General features: G+C 41.9%; 1 protein-coding gene and 1 pseudogene across 1 annotated transcript; both read left to right on the top strand.

The window, feature by feature from the left end:
• Positions 1-3,057: 3,057 nt before the first annotated feature.
• Positions 3,058-7,696, top strand: LOC129869135 (ectonucleotide pyrophosphatase/phosphodiesterase family member 7-like; annotated as a pseudogene).
• A 1,348-nt stretch (positions 7,697-9,044) lies between these two features.
• Positions 9,045-15,625, top strand: LOC129825344 (chromobox protein homolog 2-like). Its single transcript, XM_055885370.1, has 5 exons — positions 9,045-9,345; positions 9,433-9,476; positions 10,752-10,817; positions 11,586-11,655; positions 11,753-15,625. Exons 1-5 carry the CDS (start codon positions 9,274-9,276, stop codon positions 13,184-13,186), a joined length of 1,686 nt encoding a protein of 561 aa, XP_055741345.1. The 5' UTR covers positions 9,045-9,273; the 3' UTR covers positions 13,187-15,625.
• Positions 15,626-16,510: the final 885 nt, after the last annotated feature.

Genomic DNA, 16,510 nt, shown 5'->3' with positions numbered 1-16,510 from the left:
TGTTAGAAGTGCCGTCTTTCTTTTATTACCTATCGTTAATGCCGTCTTCTGACATATTCAATCTCTCCCTATCCCAGTCTGCTGTCCCCACTTGCATCAAAATGTCCACCATTGCTCCTGTACCCAAAAAAGCAAAGGTAACAGAACTAAATGACTATCGCCCCGTAGCACTCACTTTTGTCATCATGAAGTGCTTACCTGGCCCCTTAGACCCACTTCAATTTGCATACCGCCCCAACAGATCCACAGATGATGCAATCTCCATCGCACTGCACACTGCCCTATCCCATCTGGACAAGAGGAATACAGTGAGCGTAAGAATGCTGTTCATTGACTATAGCTCAGCCTTCAACACCATAGTACCCTCCAAGCTCATCATTAAGCTCGGGCCCTGGGTCTGAACCCCACCCTGTGCAACTGGGTCCTGGACTTCCTGACGGGCGGCCCCGAGGAGGTGAAGGTAGGACACAACACCTCCACTTTGCTGATCCTCAACACAGGGGCCCCACAAGGGTTCGTGCTCAGCCCTCTCCTGTACTCCCTGTTCACCCATAACTGCGTGGCCACGCACGCCTCCAACTCAATCATCAAGTTTGCAGAGGACACAATAGTAGTAGGCTTGATTACCAACAATGATGAGACAGCATACAGGGAGAAGGTGAGGGCCCTGGCGGAGTGGTGCCAGGAAAATAACCTCTCCCTCAATGTCAACAAAACGAAGGAGCTGGTCGTGGACTTCAGGAAACAGCAGAGGGAGCATTCCCCTATCCACATCGACGGGACAGCAGTGGAGAAGGTGAATAGCTTCAAGTTCCTCGGCGTACACATCACTGACAATCTGAAATGGTCCACCCACACAGACAGTGTGGTGAAGAAGGCGCAACAGCGCGTCTTCAACCTCAGGAGGCTGAAGATATTTGTCTTGGCCCCTAAGACCCTCACAAACTTTTACAGATACACAACTGAGAGCATACTGTCGGGCTGTATCACCGCCTAGTACGGTAACAGCACCGCCCGCAACTGCAGGGTTCTCCAGAGGGTGGTGCGGTCTGCCTAAGGCATCACCGGGGGCACACTGCCTGCCCTCCAGGATACCTTCAGCTTCTATCTCAAGGCCATCAGACTGTTAAATGGCAATCACAAGCCGGCTACCATCCGGTTATTCAACCCTGCACCTAAGAGGCTGCTGCCCTATAAACATAGACGTAGAATCACTGGCCACTTTAATAATGGAACACTAGTCACTTTAATAATGTTTACATACTGTTTTACTCAATTCATGTGTATAGACTATATTCTATTATTTTGTATTTTAGTCAATGCCACTCCGACATTGCTCGTCCTAATATTTATATATTTCTTAATTCTATTTTTTGACTTTTAGATGTGTGTGTATTGTTGTGAACTGTTAGATACTACTGCACTGTTGGAGCTAGAAACACAAGCATTTCGTTACACCCGCAATAACGTCCGCTAAATATGTGTATGTGACCAATAACATTTGATTTGATGTGCTTTGGTGTGCATATCAACGCACACAGCATCCTTTTCCCCACTTCTATCGATAAAATAATTGTACAACGTCTTACAAAAGTTTGCGTGTGAACTTTCAAATGCATCCTGTCCTTAATAAATATGTAATGTCATAGGTATTTTAATATATCTATTTTTGAACACAAAAAAACATTTGATGAATAAAATATTGAATCGGGCGTCATCCTCAAATGAAGGGAATGATTATGCAATGTTTGCAAGAGGGTGGCAATCTGATTTCATTTATCCTCAACTAGCGACTCAGACACTTCATTCAGGATAAACTGAGTTATGCCAAGGTTTACATGGAAGACGGCAAACCAAATGTCATTGTTTTCAATGAGAGCATGACAGTAAATACTGCTGAGCCTGGCGGTGAATGCCGTCAGTCGTCACGGTAGACGGGACTTGCCGCCAAAGTTCAGACTTTTGCAGTCTGCCGTAGCGTTGTTTTCTAACTGTCTGTTTAGTGAAATCATCATAGCAACGCATACCGTCGTGCTGGCTTGCTTTTGCCGTCACCATCTTTCTTGCTTTCTTGTCCCGCTATGCCGACGGGTATGACGGTTTTTGAGCATCCCGTCTAAACGCAGCATTAGCCCTGAGTTATGCTGCGTTTAGACGAGGGACGGCATTTAACGTCGTGCTCTCATTGAAAACCATGACATCTGGTTTGCTGTCTACCTCGTACCATCTAAACTCAGCATTAGCCTCCCCAGAGCAGGTTAGTTCTGAAGCATTCATTGCCATAAAAAGTTACCTGGCTAACTCCTGAAACCAGCTACTTAGTATACACCCTAGTTCTGTGAGATCAGGATATCAGGATTCAAGTTTGCTATTAGATTAGGATAGTTCTGTCCTTGTGCTGTTCTTGTCTATTAAGGTTATGTTTTATGTCATGTTTTATGTTTTGTTTGGACCCCAGGAAGTGTAGCCACTGCTTTAGCAGTAGCTAACTGGGATGCTAATAAAATACTAAACTAAATAGTAAATACTATCAGGTTACTGTTTCCCTAGAGACTGGAGTTCACTGATGAAGAGGTACATCCTCTCATTTTCTTCTCAATTTTCTAGGCGTCAGATCGATCATGTACCATCCACACTCAAGGTGAAATCCATACGTGTCATTCCCCTTTGTCAATTATTCACTGACAGACGGGCAGACAAAATGGATGGACGGACAGGCAGACAAAGTCCATGAACATAACAGCCAAGCGGACAGTCTTGTTTACAACATTCTGTAACTGATTTAATATCTTGCAATCACAATAAAAGAGTTCCTATACAAGCACAGGAACAAACATTGGATGGTAATTACACAGTACATAAAAACATAATCAAGCACCATGCATAAATGTGTGGAGCAAACATCCATCTAATCAACTAGATACTATACGATCAGATAAGATGAAACTTTGATCACATGCTGCTGGCACAGGGAAGGGAAATGTGCTCAGGTTATAATTGGAAGGTGAGGGGTTTTAAAGATTTAACCGTGAGGTGCTGGAGTCGGTGTATAGCAACAGCCTGCATACCCAAGGATCGGAGTAAAGTGACAGACTCAGCTCTGTGTCGTACCCACTATGTTGTGGACAGTGAGTCTCTGCCTCCTGTTGGCCGCGTCCTCTTCAGGTGTACCGCTGGATAGATACAGCACCAAAGGCCAGCATAAAGTACTGCTCGTCTCCTTCGATGGCTTCAGGTGGGACTACGACCGCGATGTGGACACGCCGAATCTGGACATAATGGCCAAATACGGGGTCAAGGCCAGATATGTGACCCCACCTTACCTCACCATCACCAGACGCACACATTTCACCCTCCTAACAGGTACCTACTGTAGATCGATACCCAGGCACAACCCTTTTCTACAGGCTCCAAGAGAGCAGTGATTCTGTGGAGGTTCATGTTCATGTCATGGTGGTCCTTTTTTTTCTCCAATTATTGGATCACAAGTCATTCCCAGTTTAGTTTATAAGAATTGTGAATGTGACTGGAAAAAAGGAATTAACTGTAATTCAATGTCCCTGGGTCCAGCAGCTTTCAGAGTTGAGTAAGATGATTATGTTGAGAAGGCTGAAGGAGGAATTTCTATTTTCCTTGACAGAAATTCTCATTTTTGACTCTTGAATCATCAGTGCCAGTTTAAAAGAAATTTAACGTCCTTGAAATTAAATTCCTTTAATCTCCAGTGTCGGTCGTAAGACCTTGTCCAAGAAGCGCCATGGCACTCACAGGCTATAAAGTTGATAGAATTTGTCATGTGAATGTGGCAGACTGAATATTGAGAGATTGACAGTGACTCTTTTCAGGGCGCTACATTGAAAACCATGGGGTGATCCACAACATGTGGTTCAACATCACCACCAGTGAGAAACTACCTTACTATGCTACCCAGTTTAAGAATGAGTGGTGGGACAACGGCACTCTACCCATCTGAATCACAGCCCAGAGACAGGTCAGAATGATTTAAGATGCACCTTCATCTTAAATCATTCCTTCATTTGCTTTACATTAATACAAATCAAATCAAATGTTATGTCAATGCAAATAGTCTTGGTAGCCATTTAAATGTCTGTGCATATATGCATGTATGGTGTGTGTGAGTGTTGTATGTAAGACTGTGTGTGTCTGTGTGTGTTTGTAAGACGGTGTGTGTGTGTGTGTGTGTGCGTGACACCTCTCAACATCCCCATTTTGTCTATTCAGGGCCTGAGGGCTGGCTCTCTTCACTTTCCTGGCACGCAATCCACCTACCAGGTAGAGACGCAGACAGTGAAGGAAGTGGAACCACAGTTTTATGACTACAAAAACAAGACAAAATGGCAAGAGAACGTAGAGAAGGTGATGGGCACCTGGTTCAGTGAGCTGGACCTGGACTTTGTGTCACTGTATTTTGGGTAGCCTGATGGCACAGGCCACAAATAGGCCTGATTCCCCTGAGCGGAGGGAGATGGTCAAGCAGGTGGACAGAACAGTGGGCTACATCCGCAGCTTGGCTGAACAAAACGGACTTGCCGATAGTCTCAACATCATCATCACCGCTTACCATGGGATGAGCACTGTGTACCGCAACGGCTTGGTGAAGGAGATCACCCTTTCCAGGATCCCCGGATTCTCCTTCAGAGATATAGCCTTTCACCTGGTGGACTTTGGGCCCTCTGGGATGCTGCTTCCCAAGAAGGGCATGCTGGATAAGGTCTACAACGTCCTGAAGGGGGCGCACCCTCACCTTCATGTCTTCAAGAAGGAGGAGATGCCCAAGCGCCTTCACTTTGCTAATAACAACCGCATCCTACCCATCATTCTCTTCTCTGACCCTGGATATGTCATTAACGGGGTGGGTTCATAGCCTGTCTCTATAGTATTTAGTAATAGTAGTTCGCTTAAACAAATTAAGATGTTTTTTTTAAGGGTCTCCGTCACGCACAGAACCAATTTCATGCACACAAAAAGTGAAATGAAGGCATACTTTTGCTTTTGTGAGACTAAACATGCATATTGTTGTAGACTTTCCAATTCCATGCTTTAATGTGAATTACTGATTAGAGGATTGGCCTCAGTGAACATAGTATGAGCAAAGAAGCTGGTTTAAAAATAACCATGTAGCCTATACAGTATATCTTTAGGCATCTAGAATATTTTATAACTTCTATAATATACAGTACAGTCTGGCACAACCTCATGCATCCCCCTGCATGCATTATGTGATTTCTGATAACATGCCATATTTCAATGGACTACAGATATTGAAGGAATTACCAAGTGAATTTGGTTTGTAGCGATGGAGAAAATGGAATCTTTTAGACCGGAAACAAGGAATTCAACTCTAATCTTAATACATCACAATTTGAATCAAGTGCATTACCACCTTCCCAGGATAATGCAGGTTTGGCTGATGGCATGCAGAGCTCTCTAATGCTTCATGAAGATATTCATGCCACAAAATTCGACATTAGCATTTACATTTGGCTCAACACTGCTGCTCACTCCATTGAGTGATACTAAATCATTAAAAAATCTGATTCTCATTTTTGCATATGAGAGATGGCCACTACACATCAACATACTGTAAAACAGAAATATCTCAATTACAAATGTCTTCAAATGCTATACTGACAGTAACCCATCAGAGGAAGTGATTACACCTGAATGCATATAAACTCATTGAAGGCTGTGGTTACAGTGAGGGTATGTGGTGGAGTTCAGTTGATCTTCAGTGTAAAGTCTAACTATCAAAATACGTAAGTTCAGGGTATTTGACCCTTTATTTAGACATTTCAAAAGATTCTCCTCTCAGTTTTATCAAAGCAAATGTTATGCATGTTCAGAGAAGGGTTACATAATATCTATGGTAATTAGCCTACCTTGTCCCTGTGTATCTAAATATGTCAGTGTATTTTCTGTGAACAAAGTGAAGATAAGAAAGTGTCCGTATAACTGTATCGCTTGCTGTTCATACAATCCATCGTAATATCTATTTCATGATCAAAGTAGTTGTCCTGAATGACCAAAGGAACTATGTGATGTTTAGGCCTCCTTTTTGAAAGGATTCCCTCTTAACCTGATTAACAGTCATTTTAACAATATGCGTCTAATAATGGAGAACAGGGAAATTCGCCCGTTTCTGTTCTTATAAGCACTGAGCAGATGTAATGGTTGCTCAAGCAACCCTTTCCTTCAGTTGGTCAACATCTCCCTCTGCTGTCCAGTTGAAAGTACATCATAGAAAGACAAGTTGGACTTCAGGCTTCCCATTATGATGATCAATATGAATTGCAACATTCTGATCATTCACCTCTCCTACTCTAAATGGACTCCTACAGATTTGATCACCCTGACTCTTCTTGGCTCTTTATCTCTACAGTTCCTCCCAGTACAGTTCAACGCGGGGGAGCATGGCTTTGACAACGAAGAAATGGACATGAAGCTCTTCTTCAGGGCTGTGGGGCCGGCATTCCAAAAGAACCTGGAGGTGGGCCCCTTTGAGACAGTGAACATATATCCCTTGATGTGTCACATACTGGGCATCAAGCCTGATCCCAATGATGGCCACCTGGATGCCACAAAACACATGCTGGTCTCTGCCACAGAGGGTAAGTTTATATCAGGCTAATGACCCAAAAAGTGTTACACCTGCTCCTTCATTACACAGCCAAAGTAATCTATTGTCTAACGCAATGTATATAGAATATACAAATATGCAACACAAATAACAAAACTGAATAAAAATGAGATTAATAATGTCTGTCATTGACATCCATGTACACAAATCAAATGACATTACATTTGCATTACGTCTCATATTTCAGACCTCCGTCAGGACATAAAATCAAATATCTTTGTTGGATTGGCAGCAGTGGCTGGATTTCTTGTTGTGTTCTCCATAGCGGTTGTGTCGTTTAATGCATTCAAGAAGGAGAATAATGATAGAAGGTATGCATGTCTGAATATTTATACAAATCAATGGGAATTGGATAATGTGAAGAATACTTGCCTGCACAATCTGATATATAGAAATGTGTGCAATGTACCTAAGCATGTAATAAGAGAAAAAAGTAGAAATTGACTAACCACAGATATGTTTCATTCTCCTAGTGGTTAAAGGGCAACTGATACCTCAAACATACAGTATTAAAATAAACAAGCAGAAGGATATTTGCCAACTGGCAAGTACAGAGTTGCAAACAACTTTGCTTTAAACGCTTCATTTCTTTTGTTTACTGCCAATGTTGGATTCCGTCAGACTCTCAGCTTCTGTCACAGTTTCTTCCTCTGCCATAACTCAAGACAATAATGGACTGATTGGAAGCGTTCTATAGTTAAGGTGTAATTCCTAGAGACAGGTAAACAAACTGAACAAGTCGATCGGTGGAAACAATCTGTCAGGGGTAAAAAATAAAAAGGACAATTCAAGTGCTCTGTCTGTATGTTAATAATACACTTGATGGTCAGGGTAGATATGGGCTGTCAATTAGGGACAGAGACTGATGATTAGCATGCTGGCTGAGCTCCGGATTGATCTCAATCTGTTCACGTCCTGTTGCTGATTGTAGTCAGCGGGATACTGACTCTGCAGAGGCCTAGTTGGATAAAATGGTGCAGATAGGCTACATAAAGTTATAAATTGTATTGTCATTTGATGATATATCAACTGGATTTAAGATGGTGATTACTAATTGTTTAAAAAATATGTGAAAATACATGTGACAAGATAATTATCTAAGTCAATAGGAAATTACATAGAAAAATCTGCATTTTAACTTTTTTAATTATACTGTAAATTATGACAAACGATCATTACAGGTCATCATTATGCTAGTGAACATTACCAGAAGAGTAATACAATTACAATAAAGTAACAGGCCTGACTAAAGGCCTTCCATTTTAAATAATAGAAAAGGTATTGGGTAAGCGGGGGTGAAAGATAAGCAACTGTTTTATTTTTAATACAAGGCTTTCAGTAACATATTTTCCAGGGAAAAATCCAATAGAGTACCACAGTACGAGTCATTATACCCATTAAACCTAGCGGTCAAACAGGGAAATGGGTCCAATCTTTTTTCCACCATTCATTTTTTCCCATAGGGGTTTTTAGTAACACTTAAAATAAGGGCTGTGTTTTGTGTAGGTGTGACTGGTGTGACATTTTGATAACCATGTAAATCTCTCTTGGACAATGTGACTTTTATCAATATATTCGCCTGTATTTACCCCCCAAAAATGAAATGATAATTAGCTACAAATGCCATGATGATCTGGACGACACTGCCAAATCAAGGTAAAGGTAAGAATCGCTGGATTAACTATCTAAAGTTGGCTAAATGTAGTAATGAATAAATTGGCTAAACTTCTGTTAGACAAGGTGTCAGCTAGAGATGACGTGCAGGAGCTTGCAGGGCTTTGTAGTATTGCATGGTGCTAAATAGCATTTTCGAATCTGAGAGTAAATAGAGCTGACTATATTTATAAAAGTCACCTTGCCCAAGAGGTTTATATGGTTATCAAAATGTCACGCCAGGGTAAGCCTACACGGAGCACAGCCCTTATTTTTAAGTGTCTCTAAAATCCACTATGGGAAAAATGAATGGTGGAAAAATGATTGGAACCATTTCCCTGTTTGATCGCTAGGTTTTATGGGTATTATGACGCTGCCACTGTGGTGCTCAATAAACCACAACAGAGAGGAAGAGGCGAGAGAGAGAGTTTACTCCGCCCAAAATCTGTCCAGGAAACAGGCCACGAAGTGAGGCATTTTTGCATGGAGGTCAATGAGAGAGTGTCCAATTTGGTCAACAAAAAATGTAATTGCTAATTTGTTACATGAGGCTTATTTGATCTGTTATAAGTTTCATAATGGTTATGTTGTTAGGAATTCGCTGATATATGTGGACGCACGTGGTATTTCAGAAACTAAAAACTAAAAAACAACTTTATATTGTTGTTCAGACACGTATCTGTCCTTTCATTGGGTAGAATGTTCTCACCTGATCTGGCCTCCTCCCTCCTGCCTTCCATCTTTGAGGACATGTAGGTCCATTGCTTGAGCGGTCACTCGATTATCTTGTCAATATAATAGACCATTTTTGACCACATTATGTGAAAACGATTTGATTGGTCACACGTCGAGGTGTGACGTTAACAGGGACGGTATCTGCCAAGGGACAAGCTTCGAGAATGCGTTTTCTTTCCGCCCTCTTCCATTCTTTTCATAAAATACTAGAGTAGGCAACAGCGAACATGGAGGAATTGAGCGCCGTAGGAGAACAGGTTTTCGACGCTGAATGCATTCTGAACAAACGACTAAGAAAGGTTAGATGTTGTAAAATATAATTTTCTCATATCCCAAAATATTTTCTGCCCACAGTTTGGTAACATTTCCCTTCTCTATTTTTGCAGGGGAAGTTAGAGTTTCTTGTAAAGTGGAGGGGATGGTCATCCAAGTAAGTATAAGTGGTGCTGCAGCTGCGAGTGCAGCCTCAAACAATGAAAACAACAACAACGTGTCGCTTTTTGCTTCACTGTTGTAGTAAAATGATTCATACATTCCCTAAAATCGCTCGAAAACATGCTGCACGTGAAAACGAGAAATTATGGTTTTACGCTTGCCTCCTACTACTACTATTATTATTATTATTGTTGGTTTTAAGGTTTGGAAATTAACCTAGTTAGTTATGCAAAACAAACACATCGTTTAGGGTTTTGGTTTCTCGTATTCAATATCTATTTGACATTTTCTCAGTAATTAGGCCACACAAACTAGGCTATATAAACTCATATTTGATCACTCGCTTACTGGAGCTCTAGCTAATGGTTTATCAATCTAGCTTTATATTGTATGCTTTATTGATAAATAAATTACAAGCAGGAGTTGGTAGAAGTTTGGGTTGGGAAACGTATGCCGAGTCTCACACACATCCCACAAACTACAGCGTCCAGTTGGTACATTTGCCTAATTGTTGTGATGGTTGTTAAAATGTATATGATAATGTGATATAGTTTATTTATTGCCTAACGTGACTCGGTAGTATACATAGAATTTTCGTAAATCAGTCTTTCCCCCCTTTCGAGCGCTCCAGCTGCCAGCGCGTCCTTGTCACAGTTGCCCTTTCCCTTGTCCCTTCTGTTTCATTGTTGCTATTAATCCCAGCATCAATGGGCATTCTGCCTGTCACTCACACCCCGTTCTTAACCCAAATCCTCACATAGCTGTCTGATTCTGCCAGCGCCAATCGACTTGGTCATGTTATTTACTTGTGATATAAACAGGTAAGAGTGGCTGGTGGAAATTATAATGTGCTTGCCAATTCGCGATCTCTTTCTACCTTAACTCAGTATTGGCCCTCTTGAGATTCACTGATTCCTGTGAAGGCGGCAGATCCTACACACTTGGCTTTAAATAAACTTCTCTCCTTATCTTCCCCCTTTGCTATGTGGTTAAGCCTCCCACTCACAGCTCTTTGCATAGGCCTCCTTCTTCTAATCACTGTTAGGTTACACTAGGCCTCTTATCTCTACACAGTCACTAGGGTATAGGTTATACTAAGTCTCTAGTCACTAGGTTAGGTTACACTAGGCCTAAATTTAATTAGTGGTACACTATGGTCCAATCAGTGCATTGACTAACTTTTATCATCAACTTTTACCAAGAAGTACTGCAATGTAGACATTTTAAGTGATTTTAGTATTTTGATGGACATATTTTCCTTTTGCCTCAGGCACAATAGCTGGGAGCCCCAAGCAAACATCCTTGACCCAAGATTATTGGCTGCATTTAACAAGAGGTGAGTTTCTATTTGCCCAGGACCTCACTGAGTGAGCTATCCACTATATCCAAACAATGCCCTCTGAAATGCTCCAGCATTCAAGCCAATGTGGAGCCCACAGATAGGCATACAATCTGCGTTTTCAGGCTGTAAACACATCGATATGAGTTTAGGTTTTTCCAACCCTTCGAGTTTTATTTGATGGTCGTTCTGTTCAATATACATTTGATATAAAAATACATTATTTTGTATTGGTAAGGGATAAAATGATGCATTTGTAAAATAAAAGGAGTCATAAGTGCCAGTTAATCTTAAAACTGAAGCAGGGAAAATATTTAATTTCAAATGTATACTTTCCTTTGCAAACATACATTTGTAGAAGGATAACAATGATTTAAACGCATATACAACAGGAAATGAGGGGATGGAACAAAAACAGGAACCGAATTTCCAAAAATTCGTATCTAATGTTTTCAGATGAGCATCTGGGGATTTTTATTGCAATCTCTGATTTGTTTTTGCCACGCATTGGGTGTTGCAAGACCAGACAATACTTCACGAGATGTTACTTGTAAAAATTCTGTCTCGCCAAGAACACAGTCCATATGTCTCTGTCAAGAAGAAGGCTACAAGTCTTGGATCACAGTGTATATGTTTAGTGATAGAATACCCTCTCCTCAGATGGTTTCCAAAACACTCAACAGCGCTCGCTCTATATCCTTGACTCCTGCTCTACTTCTACCATAACTACTGCTGAAGACTGTTTCCTATATTTTGTTTTTACAGTGAACAAGAAAAGGAAATTCTGATCAGCAAGAGAGGGAAAAGGCCGAGGGGGAGACCTCGAAAAGTTGTGGTATGCTTTCCTCAAGACCTTTACAAATATTGAAAAGCATTTTCTACCAAAATGTCATAAATATAATGTAATATGACTTCTCTCTTCCTCATTTCAGGAAACTGTGCCTGAAGTGTCAAAGTCAAGCAGCTCTTCGTCATCGTCATCTTCGTCTGGCTCATCATCGTCATCTTCTTCCTCTTCCTCCTCATCGGATGATGACGACGATGATAACAACGATAGAAAGGCAAAGCCAGGTCCCAGAACACGGGAGCTCCACCCTGTCCCTCAGAAGAAAGCACAGATTGTTGTGGCCAAGCCGGAGCCCCCGAGGAAGAAGCGAGGCAGGAAAGCACTGCCTGCAGAAATGAAGGCCATTCAACAGAACAAGGGCCAGCGCAAGATCATAAAGACAGTTGCCAAAGACTCCCCTGCAGACCTCCGAGGTGGAATCAAGAAACCCTTTCACCCAGCCAGCTTCACCTTTATGGGGTTGAACAGCAGAGGCCCTCTGAGTGTCCAGGGCAGATGTTCCCTGGCCCAGGGTGGGACTACTAAAAACTCCATGAACACTGCAGGCCGGTCAAATACCTCAGCTTCTCTCTCTTTCAACCAGAGATCCAACCAGAGCAAGAGTCAAGCTTCTGACTTCAAACTGTCGGTCTCTGATGTGAACAGTGGAGCAGGTTTGGACCTAAAAACGACTGCAAGCAAATCTGGAGTAGCAGTGTTGAATTTGCATAACTCCAAACTCTCAACCAGCAATGGCAACCTGCAAGGAGCTTTTCAGCCACAGCTGGGTTCTCACAACGGGCAGAAGAAACCAGATGCCCCTGGGCAAACACCGCTGCAGCAGGTACCCAATAACAAACCTGCTGCCCCCTTGTCCACTCCTAAAGGCCCTGCCAACCAAGCTGCAAGCCTTCAGGCACTAAACCTGCAGAGTGTGAACAAATCAACACCGGGCAACGGTACTCCAGGCAATGGCACCGTGCCAGTGTCCAACCTGCGAAGCACCGCCAACCCAGCACGGAAAGACACAGTTGGTCAGTATGGTCAAGAGAAAAATCCTCTACAGAGTCCTGTCACGCCTGGTGGACAACAGCCCAGAAAGAACCATCCTGGAGTTGATAAGGTCAAAGCTGAGGAGACCAGTGAAGTGGGTGTCATGGCAGAGAGGCCTGAGAGGCTGACTACAACAAGGGCCCAAGGGAGGGTTGAGAAGAGCATTGTCCAGAACCCCTCCGCAGAGGCCAGAGACATCCTGGGCAAGCGGGAGAGATCTGCCTCCAAAGACAGTGGCAAGCAGGCCAAGGTCCTCCTGAGTGAGATGAGTACCGGTGAGGAGAGCACCTCAGACTCTGACCAGGATTCCCCCTACCCAAGTAACAGTCAGGGCTTGTCCATCTCAGTCCAGACCGGCCAGGACTGGAAGCCCACTCACAGCCTGATCGAGCATGTGTTTGTTACTGACGTCACTGCCAACCTTGTCACTGTCACAGTCAAGGAGTCCCCAACCAGTGTGGGCTTCTTCAACATACATAATTATTGACTGATCACCGGTAATTGAGCTGCCTAGCAAAGGGGCTGCGAAGTAGACAGCAGAGGCCTTAAGTGGGGTATTGAATGAAGTAGATAAGTTAGAGCAGTGTTAATGCACATAGGTTTACTACAGTGATGCGACGTTTCCCCTTCTCTACAATGTTTTAATCTGAAATCTGCAGACTCACTCTTTTGCTTTGCTCTGTCAGTAAAAAAAATGTACTTTTGATATATTGTACACATGCAACAAAACAAGCTAATCAACTGGAGGAAAGCTTTGTCTTAAGGGAACTATTCAGGGCCAGGTGTAAACTAGATTGGTAGCTTGTTTGATTACAAAGTAGTAATGCAACTCTTAGGGATGTCATTATAATGTAGCTACCTCTAGTTTAATCCAGCTCTCGTTTTGTATTCAAAATTCTTCCGAAGTTCTTCTAGAATGGCAAGCTGGGAAGTACTGTTTTTTTTCTCCCTCGAGTATAAGATGTCGTGACCATTACAATCAATTTGCCAATTCACATTAGTGTCAAGCACCGTAGTCTTATATGAAGTGTAAAATTCCAATGAAAGGACAAATAATAGCAACATTTCCTTAGGCAACATTTTCCGATTTGAAAATGTTATAATTACTGGAAGAGCTCTTGAAGCTATAACATTAACAAAGAAGTTTGCAAGGCAAACCTGGTGTTGCGTTGAGGACCACGTTCTCATCAGTTGAAAATAAGTTTAATTCCTCAGTGCAGTCAGTCTATCAGTGAAGTATTCCACCCAGGCTGGAGTACGAAGGAAGAAGATACACTATCTCTGTTCTCGCCTAGTGCTCAGATAAGACCGGTTACTGGCCGAGGTTACTCCTCTCCCTTCAGGTCTGTGCTCCCACAACCCCACTAGGACATTCACTGGTGGGTGTACTCCTGTCAAAACTGGTGATTATTATGGATGAGCCCAGTGAATAATTGCCGGTGTAGATATGGCAGGATGATGATGGACAGCACACCTGACGTGACTCCTCCCCTACCCCAGCCAGAGTTCCCCATGAGGGGACTCTTTGTGCCTTTATGAGCGCTGAGGGCAAGCACTCAGTGATTTCACTACTGTGAGAAGGGTGGCCTTCTCGGCAAAGGAAACCCAACAATGAACTAACTGCCTGATATTGTTTTTCCTTGACACAAAAAACACACCAGATCGAGTATTTAGCAGCTGGTGTTCAAAGTGTAGGCCCATGAAATGCTAGATATTTTCCTTTGTTACATGCAGTGTGCATACACACACCACAATCTCATTTTACTCGCCTGCATGGGATCAGGAGTTAGGCTCTGCTACCCACAGAAGAAAAATGTGTTTATCTGATGTAACTGAAAAGAAACCACAACGTCTACTGTCTTTCTGCTCCCTAGAGAGGAGTTTAGCTACACAGCACTTCAACTGAACTCCCCACTCTAATCATACTCTGCAGACCATGCTTTAAATGTTTTACTAAAATGAATCAACAAAGGCGTTACCCCAAAGAAAGCTAACGTGTCAGGTTTGCAGAGAAGCATGGTTATTCTAGTGCTTCTGTTGATTATACACAGAGGTGGTAATCATTGCTCCCTACTTGTTTAAATCTTGCCACGCAGATGCACTGTGTTTGAAAGGGCATTTGTGTCATGATGTAACCTATGTGGTAGTGTATTGTTTAAACAAATACAACAAGATATATTTTTAGTGAGAATTCTGGAGACACAACATTTGAGTGTGATTTGCCTCATACAGATCAGAGTAGCTAGGCATTGTCCAGACATGTTTATTCTTCAACTAGATTTACAATACTTACAGATTTACAGTCAAATTGACTAGACTAGGACCAGCAACCACTTAGGTGGTTTTAAGTGCTTGTATTCAGCTGTTTATGTTGATGGTTTCTATATGCCTTAAACACTATTTGAGGCTATCTGGACCCTGGATTTGGAAAAATGTTATCTTAAATATGTTCATATGCAAACATTACTGACATGATTAATCAGAAGCCTTGAAGGAGGACGAGGCATTGTGCCTTGATAGGTGAGAAATTACCAACATCCACAGGGTTTCTTAAATGTTAATGATGTTTGACAATTTATGGGAGGATGGGGCACTTACAACTGGATTGCTTTGATAATTGTATCTCACATTTAACATTAGCTGGAGCCAGGCTACAGACTCCTGTAACAGTGGTATTATGTTTTCCTCGCTCCATTTCTCAAACTGTGACGCGAGGGAGTGAAGGCATACAAGAAAAGACAATTGTTAGGCTGTGGTCTTTACACATTTGTAATCTTCTTTTGATATACTAACTATTTCAACTGAAGGCTGTATTCTTCAAACTATTTATTTAAACGAGGTCTTCAGGATAGGACAATGTCACCAATCTTTGTATTGTGCATGTTGTCGTGATATTAACCTTTAATAAATAGTCATTTCTTAATAAGTCTGGTAATCATTTCTGTTTTCACTGATCATGTTAGGGGTGCCCCTTAACCCTCAATGCATAATGCCAACCCAAGTCATACATTTTCTGTTAATTTGCCTTAGTATTAGAAATTCTGCTGAATTTAAAAAGCCAAAAGCAGTCTGAATTAAATGATTAGGTACGTGTGAGTGTGTTACAAAAATACTTTTCAAAAATACTGCAGGAGCCTCCTGAATATAATGTAGTTATTCATTCAGTCACTAGATGCTGCTGTTGCATTTCAAACAAGGCCCATTCAGAATGGGTACTATGTTTCTCCCTCTGTAGGTGTAACAGATGGATGGGTTCACCAATGTAAAGAGGGGTGGGCAATCACACTCACAGGGTTGTGAGACTTGCTGTTCCATTTGAAAAGCACATACTCACATTTTTCACTCGGACAGATCAAATCACTATCTGGTTTAGCTCCCAATTGATCCAATTGGAAATATATAATTTCCCTTCATGGGGATGTGTGTCTGGCTGAACTAGTTACAGTACTGTCATTCAGGGTGTTCTAATCTACAGTCTCCTCTGCCTCTATGTGCCTGCTCACCCTGGTCACATCCTCCCTGGCTTTGGTTTTAACTTCCACTGTAACAACACAAATATCTACAGTACCAGTCAGAAGTTTGGATTCACCTACACATTCCAGGGTTTTTATTTTTTTACAATTTTCTACACTGTAGAATAATAGTGAAAACATCAAAACTATGAAATAACACACATGGAATCATGTAGTAACCCAAAAAGTGTTAAAACAAATCTAAATATATTTTATACTTGAGATTCTTCAAAGTAGCCACCCGTTGCCTTGATGACAGCTTTTCACACTCTTGGCCTTCTCTCAACCAGCTTCATGAG

The sequence above is a fragment of the Salvelinus fontinalis genome, chromosome 2 (assembly GCF_029448725.1).
Source record: "Salvelinus fontinalis isolate EN_2023a chromosome 2, ASM2944872v1, whole genome shotgun sequence".
NCBI classification, from domain to species: Eukaryota; Metazoa; Chordata; class Actinopteri; order Salmoniformes; family Salmonidae; genus Salvelinus; species Salvelinus fontinalis.
Note: the sequence above shows the minus strand (reverse complement) of the source record. Positions and strands in the feature narration are given on the sequence as shown.